Genomic DNA, 15145 nt, shown 5'->3' with positions numbered 1-15145 from the left:
TTTTTTTTTTTTTTTTGAGATGGAGTCTCACTCTGTCGCCCAGGCTGGGGTGCAGTGGCCGGATCTCAGCTCACTGCAAGCTCCAACTCCCGGGTTCCCGCCATTCTCCTGCCTCAGCCTCCCGAGCAGCTGGGACTACAGGCGCCCGCCACCTCGCCCGGCTAGTTTTTTGTATTTTTTTAGTAGAGACGGGGTTTCACAGTGTTAGCCAGGATGGTCACAATCTCCTGACCTCGTGATCCGCCCGTCTCGGCCTCCCAAAGTGCTGGGATTACAGGCTTGAGCCACCGCGCCCGGCCGAGCCTGTCATTTTCTTAGATAGGAAACTGTGGCAGAGAGAGAGTCTCAACGCAATTCCATGTATAGCGACAAGGGGTTATAAGACCACTGGCCTCTTGAGCTCCCTAACAGCTGGGCAAATGGAAATGTTGGAGGCACAAACTGAGACGACACAGGCATCTAGTGTGCATGTGTCATATGGGATGGATGCCTAATGTCCAGGGAAGGGCGGGAAGCAGCAGCCTCTGTCCACCATATCCTCCTCCAGCTACAAGGTGCCTGCCTGTTGATGGCACCCATCCCTACTTGTGAGGATGTGGAGACCTGTGAACTCAGATCCCACACTCCCGGCAACGTGGGCCCCATGTAATTATTTAGATTAGTAAAAAATATAAACTATCTGGAAATTTTTCAAAGAGCAACATAAGCCTTTTAATTAAACCTATAATAAAGTATTATTTTTACAGTTTAGAAAGGCTGAACAGTTTATCTAGGTTTCCTACCAGAAATAAAGTTCTGGTGCATGAACCGGATCTCCTCCTCCCGAGGGAGGAGGTGTTAAGGAAGACTGCCTTGACCTCTGCTTGCAGGGGAGAGGAGGGGAGAACTATCTCCCCTCCCCTTTTCTTATAGAGGTGCAGTGGCTCACACCTATAATCCTGGCACTTTAGGAGGTCAAGGCGGGCAGCTCATTTGAGGCCAGGAGTTTGACACCAGTCTGGCTAACATGGTGAAATCCCGTCTCTACTAAAAAAACAAAAATTAGCCAGGCATGGTGGTGCATGCCTATAATCCCAGTTACCCAGGAGGCTGAGGCATGAGAATCGCTTGAACCCAGGAGGTGAAAATTGCAGTGAGCCCAGATATGCAGCCTGGGTGACACAGCAAGACCCTCTCTCTCAAAAAAGAAGGAAGGAAGGAAGGAAGGAAGGAAGGAAGGAAGGAAGGAAGGAAGGAAGGAAAAGAAAGTTGTAACCAAAATTTGCAAGGGGCAAGACAATTTCCCCAATAAGCTCAACGTATTTCATGCAGTATTTACTATCTCAAAATTCCACTTTAAAACTGGAATTTATGCAGATGCTTGGAGTCACTAAACACAAAATTTGATCTATTAATAACTCAGTTCCCAATATGAGGAGTCACTTCACTTAAAATGAAAGTTTTCTCTTATCTGCCCATAACTGTTTTGTGACGATGCTCTCTGCTGGGGCTCTGCAGAGGGTAAACTCAGAAACAAAAAAGTAATGTCCCTGGAACAGCCGAAGAATCTTTGGAAATGCTAAACCACATAGAACAATACACTCCCCATCTGCAAGGCCCGCCCACCGGAGCATTCCCAGTCATGCAAAGGGACATAGTCAGGGCACAGACCTAAGCCCACATGTACCTGCATGAACATATACAGACATCCTCACATGCACTCACATACACACTCAATATTCATGCAGATATATATATATACACATACCCACACCATACTTATATACAGACATGCATATAGCACAGACACATACATACACATACAGAGAAACACAATCACAAATAAAGATACACCTTGAGACACATACATTCCTACATATACAAAGGCACACACATGTACCACAGTCACATATACATACAGACAAATGTACATGCATATTCACATATTCTCAAAGACACATACTCACATGTACACAAACACACACACACAAACACATGCACTCACATCCTCATACACGGGACGAGGCATTGCCACTCTGGAAAAAAAGCCAATTCTGAAATCAAGCTCTGTCTGTGGAAAGGAAGGCTTAGCTGAAGGACGGAGCTGTCCAATCCTGAAGCAGTAGGGAGAGTAGGGAGTGAGTGAACTAGAAAAGCAGAGGGAAGTAGAAACATTGTTNGAAGGAAGGAAGGAAGGAAGGAAGGAAGGAAGGAAGGAAGGAAGGAAGGAAGGAAAAGAAAGTTGTAACCAAAATTTGCAAGGGGCAAGACAATTTCCCCAATAAGCTCAACGTATTTCATGCAGTATTTACTATCTCAAAAATTCCACTTTAAAACTGGAATTTATGCAGATGCTTGGAGTCACTAAACACAAAATTTGATCTATTAATAACTCAGTTCCCAATATGAGGAGTCACTTCACTTAAAATGAAAGTTTTTCTCTTATCTGCCCATAACTGTTTTGTGACGATGCTCTCTGCTGGGGCTCTGCAGAGGGTAAACTCAGAAACAAAAAAGTAATGTCCCTGGAACAGCCGAAGAATCTTTGGAAATGCTAAACCACATAGAACAATACACTCCCCATCTGCAAGGCCCGCCCACCGGAGCATTCCCAGTCATGCAAAGGGACATAGTCAGGGCACAGACCTAAGCCCACATGTACCTGCATGAACATATACAGACATCCTCACATGCACTCACATACACACTCAATATTCATGCAGATATATATATATACACATACCCACACCATACTTATATACAGACATGCATATAGCACAGACACATACATACACATACAGAGAAACACAATCACAAATAAAGATACACCTTGAGACACATACATTCCTACATATACAAAGGCACACACATGTACCACAGTCACATATACATACAGACAAATGTACATGCATATTCACATATTCTCAAAGACACATACTCACATGTACACAAACACACACACACAAACACATGCACTCACATCCTCATACACGGGACGAGGCATTGCCACTCTGGAAAAAAAGCCAATTCTGAAATCAAGCTCTGTCTGTGGAAAGGAAGGCTTAGCTGAAGGACGGAGCTGTCCAATCCTGAAGCAGTAGGGAGAGTAGGGAGTGAGTGAACTAGAAAAGCAGAGGGAAGTAGAAACATTGTTTCAAATACTTTTTTGGAGAGGGCTCAAAAATACTGGGAGATCAGCCTGGGCAACCTGGTGAGACCCTGTCTGTACAAAAAAAAAAAAATTCTCCAGGCATAGTCGGGTACACCTGTAGTCCCAGCCACTTGGCAGGCTGACGCAGGAGGATAGTTGGAGCCCAGGAGTCCAAGGCTGCAGTGAGCCATGATTGCATCACTGCATTCCAGTCTGGGCAACAGAGCAAGACTCTGTCTCAAAACAAAATAAAACAAAAGAAAACACACACACACACAACAAAATTTTAAAATATTTGGAGAATTTGAAAGTTTTCAGTTCTGCTCAGAGTTTAGATCTCCAAACCTTTAGGTCTTCCAAATTACAAAAAATTCCAGATCTAGTCAGACCTGAGCTCAGATCCTAATTCCACCCTGTATGTGATCTTGGGCAAACTGCTTAACGTCTTCGAGCCTTGATTTTCATATCTATAGAAAGGAGATGATCATACCACTCTTTTGGGGTAGCTGTGTTATGGTCACATCAGGTAATGCATGTAAAACACTGAGCCCCCATAGTCCCACTGTCCAAGGCCAATGGTTAGCTCCCTCCTTCACCGTCTAATAGCCAGTTGCCAACAAGATGCATGGCTGTATTTAAAGTGTATCAAAATTACTTCATGATTCATTAGTTCCCAGTATACCTTTTCCCTTCCTCACCCCCCTCCTAAACACTCAGAACTCTCTTCCACTCCCTTAATTCTAAAGCGTTCCGAAGACACACACTTTTCTAATCAACATGATCCTGGAGTATAAACAGCAGACAATGCAGTATTACTAGGGCTCAGTCTTTCTGGAATAAAGAAATCTGGCAGACTTTTTCCTCTGCAGAATGAGGACAAATTTGCCAGACCTTGGTCTCCCCCAGCATGTGGCTGGTAAAAATGAGGAGGTTGAGGCTACAACTGCCTGATCTTACTTCACTGTTGCTGTAATGTATCCAGGTGAGGGTAGATTGGGTTCAAATTAACGTTTGGGGCTTCTAGCATTTTTTCCTAGAGATATCTAAATGCCCAAAGGAAAAGAGACTATTTCTTACTTGATAAGAAATGGCTACAGACCCTTCCCCCGTAGCCGTAATCTCCTTCTTCATCGAGGAAGCTTTTAAAACTCACAACGTGATAGCCAGCCCTCAAAGCACCTGAAGCATTGTGATGGGGCACATCAGGCTTATTTTTCAGAGCGGCCCATCAGAAACTGGATTCCATTTTTAAATCCCCAAATTCCTCCATGAGTGGTTTCTGAAAGCTGGGAAGTGGAAGAGATCAAAAGGTCTGATGTGATCCGTAGCAGACCAAACTGCCCACACCCCTCTGGTGAGAGATAATAAATATCATGCATTTGTATTCCCCACTCACGTTTCTTCATTTCCAAGAAACTGCTCTCAAGGAACCAGGAGCCACCATGAAACATTTCACAGAGGGTTTGTGTTTGTTTGATCGATTTTAATTATTTGAAAAATGGTGTTTTCTGTCCCTTTGGTCACAGGAGATCAAAAGGGTAAAGGAAAAACAATTTTCACTAAAGAGACGAATATGAAAGCCCGCATATCTGACAATGACTTCTAAGTACATTTAAGAAAAGGCACCTTTCTGGGGAAAGGAGTCAGAATTTCAGATCTTTCCATTGGAATCATAATGCTGATGTGCTACTTAAATATTTTTAAAACTAAGTTACTTTGTACTGATAGGAATAATGTGTAGGCCTGGCACGATGGCTCACACCTGTAATCCCAGCACTTTGGGAGGCCAAGTTGAGAGGATTACTTGAACCCAGAAGTTCGAGACCAGTCTGGGCAACATAGTGAGCCCTTATCTCGATTATAATAATTTTAAAAGGGAACACTGTTTATTTAACTGTGCTCTGAGACCAGATTAATATTTTGTAAAATTTGTACTTTGATGTGCCAGCTTGATGTGCCTCCTGTGAGGCTTCTGCTTTTAACCCCTTTGCTTTTAACTGCTTTTGGATGAAGTGTTCTTTTTGTTTCATGCTTTGACTTGACAGCCTAATGCTCAGGACAAGGTTTTTCCTTGCTCCTTTCCAGAAAAGGAGCTGGGTCCATGGGAGCCACTTGCAGGGCTCCCTGTTTGCAGACCCCACAATATTCCCGCTCAGGTGGCCATCCTCTTGGGACAGCCAGCAGTGCTCCCAAGGGTGGCTCTGTCTGTGAAATGGGAGCTGTGATCCCAGTCTCTGAGTACCTTAAGACCACCAGCACTCCGAACTTGGTCAAATACCTTCAAATTGGCAAGCTCATTCCCTCCACCCGACACCCTGTGAAGCGGACATTCATTGTCTGTGTTTAAAAGTTTCTGAGAATAAGGGGCTTCCCTACGGGTACACAGGTTGAGGCCGAATTAGGACTAAACCTTCTTTTTCTCTGGGTCTGATGGCTTCCACCTGTGCTCAATCAAAGCCACCTCCATCTGGGATTTTTGCCCAAAATCTTTTTGCTGGTGATTTCCCTCCAGAAGTAAGCAGTTTTTTGAGCTTTGTCTCAAATAACATTTGGCCAATATATATTTCCAAAAACGTGTAATTGTATTTATTTGTTAAGTTTCTTTACTGACTACTAACTGAAAGGAGACATCAAGTGGGGCATACGCAGTTGAAATATTATGCAAATGTTTTTCTTGAAATTTTCCATTCCTTTCCCACACGTAAGGAAGAGAAAACAACAAATTGCAGACATTGCTGTTCTCTTGCCTCAGGTTCCCTGAGTAAGAAAGAAGGAAGATGGTTTTCTAAAGGCAGGCTTGGGAAATACTGTCAGTGGGGGGCTCATTGATTTAGTCTGGGAATGACTAATTCTAAAATGCATCAACAAGGTGAAACCACAGGATATACTAAGTTATGGCAAGCCTGCCTAAACACACACCTGAGTTCTGAAATGTCCAGGGCAAAGATTTATAACGGAGGTATAGTTACATTAAAATTAAATTAAGAGGTCTATTATTGGATAAATATTTCAAAAATGAAACGTTCCATTTCAAAGTAGCCACCATCACCGCTGATGATAAAATCCTGTTTTCTGGTCACAATTTGCCTTTTAAATCACCTGGTAATTGTGACCAAAGGAACCAAGGCCTGATTCATCCATGCAGTCCCCACACAGGGAAAACCTGAGGCCCACGACTCAGTTTTCCATGACAAATCTAGTGTGTGCTGCCCCCCAACCCTGGCTCTTTGTCATTAAAGAATATTGATTTTTGTTGAACAGTTTGTAGTTCCCGTTTTTATATTCTTGCTTATTCTAAATCAGCATATCTTGAAGAGGCAATAACAGAATTTTCCAAAATGTTTTATAAAATTCCTCTTAAGGGATATTCACAACCTAGTAATAATCTCATAACACAGCTAAAGCACAAAATTCCAACATTAATTCTTTCAAACGTAAAGAGAAAAGGCACATTGAACATCAAGGTAGTTCATGATGATGACAGCAGCATTAAACATAGAGAGCTGGGCTAGCCACAAAATACTGGAAAATTCTAATTTTAAAATTGGCATCACATTGAAGGTAAATCATATCCTCTATCATCATATCCACTGACATTTTTTAAAATGCATCAGTGTACTCACGTCTTTTTATCTAATTTCTGATTTTTTCTGGTTTGTCTTGACAAATGACTAGCAACCAGAAAAAAAAGTCAGAAAATCCTTCTCACATCAGAAATGATCACACCTGAAGCCGTCCTTTCCCTTCACGTGCCTTCCAGAATCCTTCCCACTTTTACTGTTTGCTTTATTCGGTGGTTTGGGGTGCCTTTGAAAATCTCCTTTGTTCTTTTTTGGCTTTGTCAAAAATAGTAACCTCTTCAATAAAAGAGCAAATTCAAAAGTAAACTGGAGATAATTTTGATGTTATCATTTTAAGGCTGTAATTTGGATAATATTTTAACATAAGGAGGTGAGTAACAATGAAATATACAATGTAAATATGTATTTGCAGGGATAGGATTATCTCCTAGGTGATATACCATCACGTAATTAGTATTCTTCAGTAGGATATCAAATATTCTCAGTAATTGCAAATAAAACAGAAAATTACATTAAACAAATCCATGTTCATATATGGAAATGTTGTAGACATATCTATTTCCACTCCATTTTCACATTTAATCATTGCTAAATCTCTACACTGTATTTTTCTGATGTCTCACTCTGTAACAATTTTCCATATGTTTGGCAATGTTTCCCTCATAACAAGAAACTTTCAATTAATTTGGCTTCAAGTTTTGTCTCTATTAAGCTATTCCCAGAACCAATCCCTTAACCCCCTAACATCATAATTAAAGCAAATTATACTTTAAAGACATGTGGGGGTGAGGTACTGCAGTAAAACATCTGTGGCTAGACCCAGACTGACAGAGGGAATAGGGTGGGGAGATCTGAGAAAAGAAATCCACCAAAATTACAGCAGGAGGTAGGACTCACCTCCCAAGACGACTTTCCAGTCAGCCACTCATACAGTTAACCCCAAAGTTCATTTTCCAAGGGACAATCCATTTCATTTTCACCAATTAAACCCAAACTGTCCACCTACCCCCAAGAGCAGTGCCTCAAAATGGTTGATTTGTGCTCCATTTTGATCAGGGATCCTATAAAATTGAGGACTGAATAAGGTAAAACCTCACAGTGGCATCTAATTTTAGTTGATTTATTCCTACCACAAACAATAAGCTCAGCTCCAGGGCGGCTTCTGTCCTATAGGCAACACCTGTGCTCCCCTCCCAGGGCGCCTAGAAAGAGAGATGGATCCACCACCGTGCAGCCTGCTGGACACATGACCCCCCAAGTAAAACCCCTGTGCCGTGAATTCCTGTACAATCCCATGTTTCTCCCCGCAAAGATTTTGCAAAGGAAGGAAGGGATAGACAGAAGAAGTTGGGGGAAGAGCGGAAGGAGGAGGAGGGAGGGAGAAAGAGAAATTCAAGCCACCAGATCGCGAGGGAATTTTACTAAAAGCAGTGGACCCTATTTGCCCACATCTTTGTTATAGGCATTGTTAACGCGCATTTCAGGAAGGGAGAAAGGCAAAACATTGTTGCAAACGTAAAACCCCCTCAATGGTGCCCCAGCCAGCCCTCTCCAAATTCAGCAGTCTATGCAGTCATGTATTTGGTGCTGCCACAGCAAACTGCTGCTTCCGTCTGTCTCTGACCTTGGGTTTCTCAAAGTGGGTAATATTACTCCTTCTGCCCTCTCTTCAGCTAAACTGGTTCCAAGTCCCTATGCGTTCCAAAGCTCCTCAGCTCCGTTCCTGAAAAATTTCCTTAACTGAAAGAAAAGGCACAAGGTCCCTTTATCAAGTTTCACCCACCCTCCCCCCATCTACAACTCTTCAATAGGAAGAGGACACAAGTTTCCCGGCCAGAGAAATCCACTAAATACCCACCACTCCTGCCCAAAACAAGAAGCTCAAAGCAGATTTCATAACCAGGTAATAGAAAGAACGGTTAATTCTTGTTAACTACTGTTCCATCTCTGCAGGACTGCAAGCCCCATCCTCCTTCCCCCGGCTCCTCCCTCTCCTCCCAGCACTGGGGTCTCCGGCTTCAGTCTGCTAATGCGGGTGCTAAGTAATCACTAATTGATTGTAACGCAGAGTGAAAGGGCATTAAAATCCGAGGCAACTGGGAAGTTACGACAATGCAAATATTTAGGACTTGAGGCTGTCTACACCTGGCCAGCGGGGTCATCGGGTCACTGTTCAAAATACAGGATGCCCCTGTGGCCCAAGTTTTTGTCTACTCAATGGAAAGAAATTGCTTTGCTGGTTTCCCGGCTCTCCCACCCCCACTCCACCTCTAGGAGCACTCGATTTTAAAAAATGGACCCTGGTATTTGCAGCCCTGTAGGCGGTCTCCGAGACGTCTTGAGGGCTCGCGTTACCCTAATCCTCACAGCATTTAGTCTACATTCTTGCCTTAACCCCGCTTTATTTTTGGCGTGTCAAGAGGCAGGTGCAGATACACCTAGCTTCAGTCGTCCTTCCTTCAACTTCCTGCCGTTCCTGGTTTTCTCCCTCCACGGCTTTTCTAGTAATTCATTTCCTTCTTTATTAGTTTCACCCTTCAGATCCCTTTAAAAGACACATCTGGCCCACTGACTAAAAATAATAAGGTCCCATCCTGCACAAAGCCAACCCCCTGAGACACAGGGGTGCACTCGGTCCCAGTACAGCCGCGGCCTCTCGTGCGGTGGGTGCACCCGGCGGTCCGTGCCACCTCGCCTTCCCCGGCGGCACACAGTACCACCAACTCCCTCACCCGGTCGATTTTAATTGACATCCTCAGACGCCTAGGTAGAGACTCTGTTTCTCTGGTAGAGACTCTGTTTCTCTGGAGCCTGACACGTTTCCAGCGCTCGTCAAGGTCCACCAAGCTGGGGGAACCGAGCAGGGAGCCAAGACTCGAACACCCGCCGAACGCGCGGGCCGGGCGGATCCGCCGGCGGCCTCCCCGCTCCCAGGAGGAGGAACCCCTCCGAAAATAGGAGCACCGCTTTCCCAAGGTTAAACAGTCACAGAAGACTCGAGTCGCCGGGGTTGGGGTTTAATTTTGTTATTCCAAATGCTTAGAACGAAATGGGCCTGGAGAGGAAGACAGGTTTCCACCCGGCCTCCTCTTAATGGGAGCGTCGTCGCACTCGCGCCTGCCTCGCCTATCCTTGCGGGGAAAGTCCCTGCCACCACTCTAAAGGGCAGCAAAGGGGTCCCAGGCCTGACTAATTCCAGCTCAGTCGGACCTCCGGGCCACCTGAGAGAATAAGCTCCGAAAACGGGAGCAAACCGCTGGGCGGATGCAACGAAAGGGCTAAGGAGCAGGAACCCCTATTGCGGCGCACGGGGGACAGAGAGGTGGTCCCTCCCTTGCACCCTTCTGGGCTACGACCTTTGCTTACGGCTGCGGGACGCAGTAAGCGCAAAGCCGGCTACCCGCGAAGGGCCGCCCTGTCCAGATCTACCTCCACCGGCGAGCCCCGCAAAACCCAGAGCACGCCCAGGATTCCCGGGAGAGTGCCCAGGATCGTGCGCCGCCCACGGGTGCGCAGCAAACGCTCATTTAAAGAATTCATCGTCTGTTCCCCGGGCCACCCAGGCCGGCATCTGCCCGCGGGGCGGAGGAGCCCTGCCCCGGTCGCAGCGAGGTCATGTGGGTCGCGCTTCCAGACCCTAGGACGCCACTCCCGCTCAGCCCTGCGTAGCCCCGCCTAGCTCTGGTTTTCGGCGAGCCCGGACCTCGGCCAAGCGAGGAAATAAACTTGAGTGAGGTCCTGCTTCTTCTCAGTCCCGACTTTACGACTTCCCGGGACACTGCGGACCGCTCATTGCAGACCTTTGCCCCTCACCTGCTGCACTTGCGTGCTCCGTGTCCGGCTTTAACAGTCAACTCCGCATGCCGAGAGCACTGGGACAGCGGCTTTCCAAGCTTCCCTCCGTGCTCATGGGCCTCTCAGATAACAAGGCGCTGGAAAGGAGGAGGCCGGAGCCCTCTCGCCCCTTGGGCGTCCTCGGCCATCCGCTGTCCCAAGCGGGGCGCTGCCGCGCTCACCCGGGTTTCTCCAAACTCCCTTCTATGTGGTGCGCAGCTCTGGCCAGGGGCTGGAACGGGATCCTAGCAGTTAGGACATCGGAACCCACAACCTATCAGGCCCGAATCTGCCGGCGGGGACAGCTGGCCTCATCTGTAAAAACCGTCTCCCGTCTGAGAATATTCTTGCGACGCAGGGAGGGAGGTCTATGGTGCCCACAGCTGCTGTATCGGAATGTTCGGAATATGATAGAATCTCAATCTATTATATACACACACATACACACACACGCAAAATTTGTGTGTGTGTTGTGTGTTCCTCGCACAAGGAGACAAGGCAGGAAGAACAGCACCAGCGTTTGAGCTGGTCTTGGGCAGTGAACCCGTCTCACCCCCTTAAGAAATGGACTGGAGGAAGGACGGTCAACAACTCCGGGGACTCGGATCCGCGACGCTACCTGCGCTGGGACATTTACCCCACGCACCCCGGAGGAGCCCCAGGAGGGGAAGCCCCAGGGAAGTCCTTCACCCCAACCCTACCAAACACAAAATAAAATACCCTTTTCCTACAGCTTCGGGTTCGCCAGAGCTTGACGGAAGCATTTTAGGAGACGAGGAAGGGGACAGAGACCCCCAGGCCTGCATTCCAAATACCACCCCCAGCCGAGACCCAGCGGGGCTCCTCCTTCTGCCGTGCGGGCTGCCCTCTCTCCCTCCAGGGATCCGGCCGCAGGCGTCCATCGTCCTTTCCCTCGGTGCCTGGGGAGACTACATGGCAGATGGGTCAAAACCGAGGCGGACAAAACGCCTCACCTTCCTATATGCCCTGCGCTTTTCCTCGTCTCCTCAGAGGACAGGGCCGTCCAGCCAGGGCCCCGACGCGTGGAGGGACTGCCAAGGTCCGAGGAGAGTTTTGGAGGCGGCTCCGGAGGCTCTCGCCTCACCTGCACCCGACACGCCCCGGTCGGGCGCTGTGAGGATTCGGATCTCTACGTCCCTACAGCCCGGAGGGAGGTGGCGGGGACGAGCTGTCGGTGCGGGCCCGTAGGGACAGCTATAGGGCTGTCGGAGCGACGAGGCCCACACCCGGGGGCACGCGACCAAGGCGAGGTAAAACAAAAAACAAACAAACAAACAAACAAACACAGGAGGGCGATGGATGGCGGGAACGGTTAGTCCGAACAGGAGACTGCGGGGGCGGGAGGCGGGGACAGAGTAGCGAGGAAGAGGCCAAGTCTGGAGCAAGACCAGCGAAGAGAGGGAAATTATTACATCACTTGGAAATGTTTCCCTAAAGGGTATGCCCCTCACCCATCCCCAAATAAGCAAAAGAATAGTCCAGCTGCTGCCAAAATAAGCTGGATTTAAATCACTTCTTCTAAAATGCCCCTAGAGGAGGGCACTAGAGGCACCGAGCTTGGGGACACCTAGATCTGTGTCCCCAAGTGCTGCATTCATGGTGACTCCGTGTGATGAAGAAGCGCACATTTCTGTGTTGAGGCGGAAACCCAAACCTTCTAGTTGGCGACTGGAGGGACCCCTGTGGGGGAGGATTTCTTTTGTCTCTCCTCCCCTAGGATTTAAAAACCTGCTGTCCTGGAAGGCCCAAGGGTGGGCCCCACGACCCCTCAAGCTTCCCCCTTCTCAGGCCACTGGGCCCAGTCCCAAGAAAGCTAATAGTTGTGTATATGCGGGTGATGGGGACCTATCCCCTGGTCCCAGCACCAACAGCATAACAGCCAGCGGCCAGATGTGCTGCAAGGGAGGGTACAATCCACTCATATTCCAAGAGGAAATAAAAGCTGGATCCGGAAGTCTTCAGGGAATGGGCCCCTCAATTTTGGCCGATGCCTCCTCCAACCAAGGTCACAAAGCTCGGACAAAAGGGAGAACTGAACACCCCCTCTAGGTTAGACACTGTCTCACTGGGCCACCCTGGGGTGGGGGTGGGGAGCAGGGAGGAAGTTCCTTTGTACACTTCAAGTTTTCCACAGTGTGAACCTAGACTCAGCCTTGGCAAACTGTAGCTCTGAAGGTGAGTTCTGGGCATTTTAGCAAAGCGACTCCCTGACGTCGAACATCAAAGTCGTCCCTGAACAAGGGAAGCAAAAAGTGAGACAATCAGAGCGTCTCTCATCACAAGAAAGGCCGTCAGAGCAGAGACCATCGTCCTTCATTGCGGTCCCAACGGACAGGTCACCTACGGACCACAGCCATGACAGCACAGACGTACTGGGTACCAAGGACACTAGTAACACACACACACCCTTTTCCCACTCATGCACTCTCCTCACTAGCGCAGAGCTACAAGCAGCTTAAGGACTCGGTGCACCTTTGCCAGGGTTTCTGTTTCCGTTTTTGCAGAGACTGAGAACCCACTCTGTCCCTGCCTGTGTGCGGGGTGTGGGGAGCAGTGACTCTCCAATGCCTTCTATGAAAACATCTTAGCAGTAAACTCAACACAGACGTGGAACTGTTTGCCAGCAGCTGACACAAAAACACGCAAAGAAGAACTATAGAATACAGTCAAGAAACAATCTAAATAGGCTTGGATGAAGCTATTCTTTTCTAGTTCCTTCTCAAAAACTTCACAGGGAAGCCCAGGATACGCCTGCCCTCCAAGGTATCGCCTGACAGAAACCCTGCCATGGAGACCCGAAGCGCAGGAGGGCGCGCTCGTGCGCCCTAGTTTGTAGGTAGTCACCATCCCTGGGTGAGCCGGTCCTTACTTAAAGTAAACCCTGAAGATGTAGCTACCGCACCACTGAAGAAGTCGCAGGCGGAAGTACAACCCCTTGGCAAGGGGAGCGAGGGACTCCTTGGTCTCTCCAGGGTGCCCGGGGCGCCCTGCTGAGCGTGCGAGCCACCGCAGCAGAACACCCCGGCGCTCGCCGCGCGCTCCCGCTCGCGACGATTGGGCACCTGTTCTGGCCTCCGCAGATTCCCTCTCGCGGACTCTCGCTCAGGAGTGAAGGACAGAGACGGATTCCCTCCGGGAAAAATTTCTGCGCGCGCACACCCATACACACAGAGAGAGACTTGGGGATAAACACGCCCCGAGCTCCCGCCGCCTTGCTAATTTCGGACGCGGGAAGAAAGCTGGCTGGTAGCTAGCAAAGCGCTCACACACCCCGGTCTCTACCTCTCCAAACTCGAGCCATCCTGAGCACCTGCCCTCGCGTGCGCAAAGGTTTGAACCCGGAATTCACAACTTGTGGGCGCTTCTCCCTCCCCTGCATTCCTAGGCTAGCTGGAATGCAGCGAGCAGATTCCCTCACAAGGAGCAGTCAGTCTCCGGCGGCGCACGCGGCGGGCGCCGCGGGCAGTAGCGGCTGGGGACGCACCCGGCGCGCACGCCCGGGGCGCGGGCCACAGGGATTAAGAGTGTGGCCGGGGCTTTTCCGCCGCCAGCCCCGGGGGCGAGAGACGCGCTCTCCAACTTCCCGCCAGCTGGGGTGAAGTTGCACTAGCGGTCCTGCGAGCGTTGACCGTCACGCCGGCGAAAGATTTGTGGGGACCACCTTCGCCCTCAGGCCTGGCCTACAGCTCGTACCCCTGGGTGTCCCCAAACAGCACTCTCCCCAGCGTTCCAAGAAAAGCCTTGGGCTGGAGATGCGGGGTTCGGTACTCGGCTCGCCTCAAGCAGGATCCAGGAGGCGTTTACATTCGGCCTCAAACAGCCAAGAGCCTGCCCCCCTGAAACGCACTCTGGCCGGTGCCCCTGCCCTGTGACCGACTCTGCGCCCCGGCCGCCGGCCCCTCCCGGCCCCCGAGCGGCGTCTGGCCCGCTCCGCAGCGGCTGAGGCTGCTAGTTGTCGTGTTAGAATTAAATCAGAGAGAAAGGGGGGGTGTCTTACGTTGCATCGGCACACCTAGCATCTCCGGGAGCCCCTTGACAGCCCCTTCCGCGGGGACAGTCGCACTCTGCATCATCTCGGAGAGAGAGCCAGCGAGTCGCAGTCTCCGGAGATCTCTCGCTCTCTCGCTGTAGCTCGATTCAGAAATTTCAAAATAATAATTAAAACCCCAAGCAGGCCGCTGGAGTCACAGTGGAAGCCGGGCCCTCCGCTTCTCCGGGAGGACTCCACAGGCTGCCCGGCCCCCTCCCCCCACCAGTCCCCAGTCTGTTTCCAGTCCCTTTGATCTCGCTCTCCGGGGTTGGTGCACATCCCAGGTTGAGACGCTGTTGCTGCAGCTCTGGCTTTTTTCCTCTCCTCCCTCCCCGCCCGCTCCTTCCCCTCCCCTCCACCCTTCGCGTGCCGGCCGCCCGGGAGGCCGCGGTCACCCAGGCGTTTTGATTCATTCACACTGCAGGAGCGGCCGTGACGTCGCTTTCCGCAGGGAGGCCCGCCCTTCGGCACATCCCCCAACCCGGCGGCGGGCAGCCGACCCCGGAGGGAGTGGGGGTCCCGGCGCCCCGAGTGAGGCCGGCGGGGCGG

The 15145-nt window shown here is 49.6% G+C and overlaps 1 protein-coding gene across 1 annotated transcript in view; it reads right to left on the bottom strand.

The window, feature by feature from the left end:
- LHX4 (LIM homeobox 4) overlaps positions 1 to 14871 on the bottom strand; it is a 50572-nt gene extending 35701 nt beyond the window's left edge. Inside the window, exon 1 of the mRNA XM_017888845.1 lies at positions 14564 to 14871. Coding sequence (XP_017744334.1) covers positions 14564 to 14639 — 76 coding nt within the window. The 5' untranslated portion in view covers positions 14640 to 14871. The remainder of the gene's footprint in view (positions 1 to 14563) is intronic.
- Between the last annotated feature and the right edge of the window lie 274 nt (positions 14872 to 15145).

The sequence above is a fragment of the Rhinopithecus bieti genome, unplaced genomic scaffold (genome assembly GCF_001698545.2).
Source record: "Rhinopithecus bieti isolate Rb0 unplaced genomic scaffold, ASM169854v2 scaffold_15676, whole genome shotgun sequence".
Lineage (NCBI taxonomy): Eukaryota > Metazoa > Chordata > Mammalia > Primates > Cercopithecidae > Rhinopithecus > Rhinopithecus bieti.
Note: the sequence above shows the minus strand (reverse complement) of the source record. Positions and strands in the feature narration are given on the sequence as shown.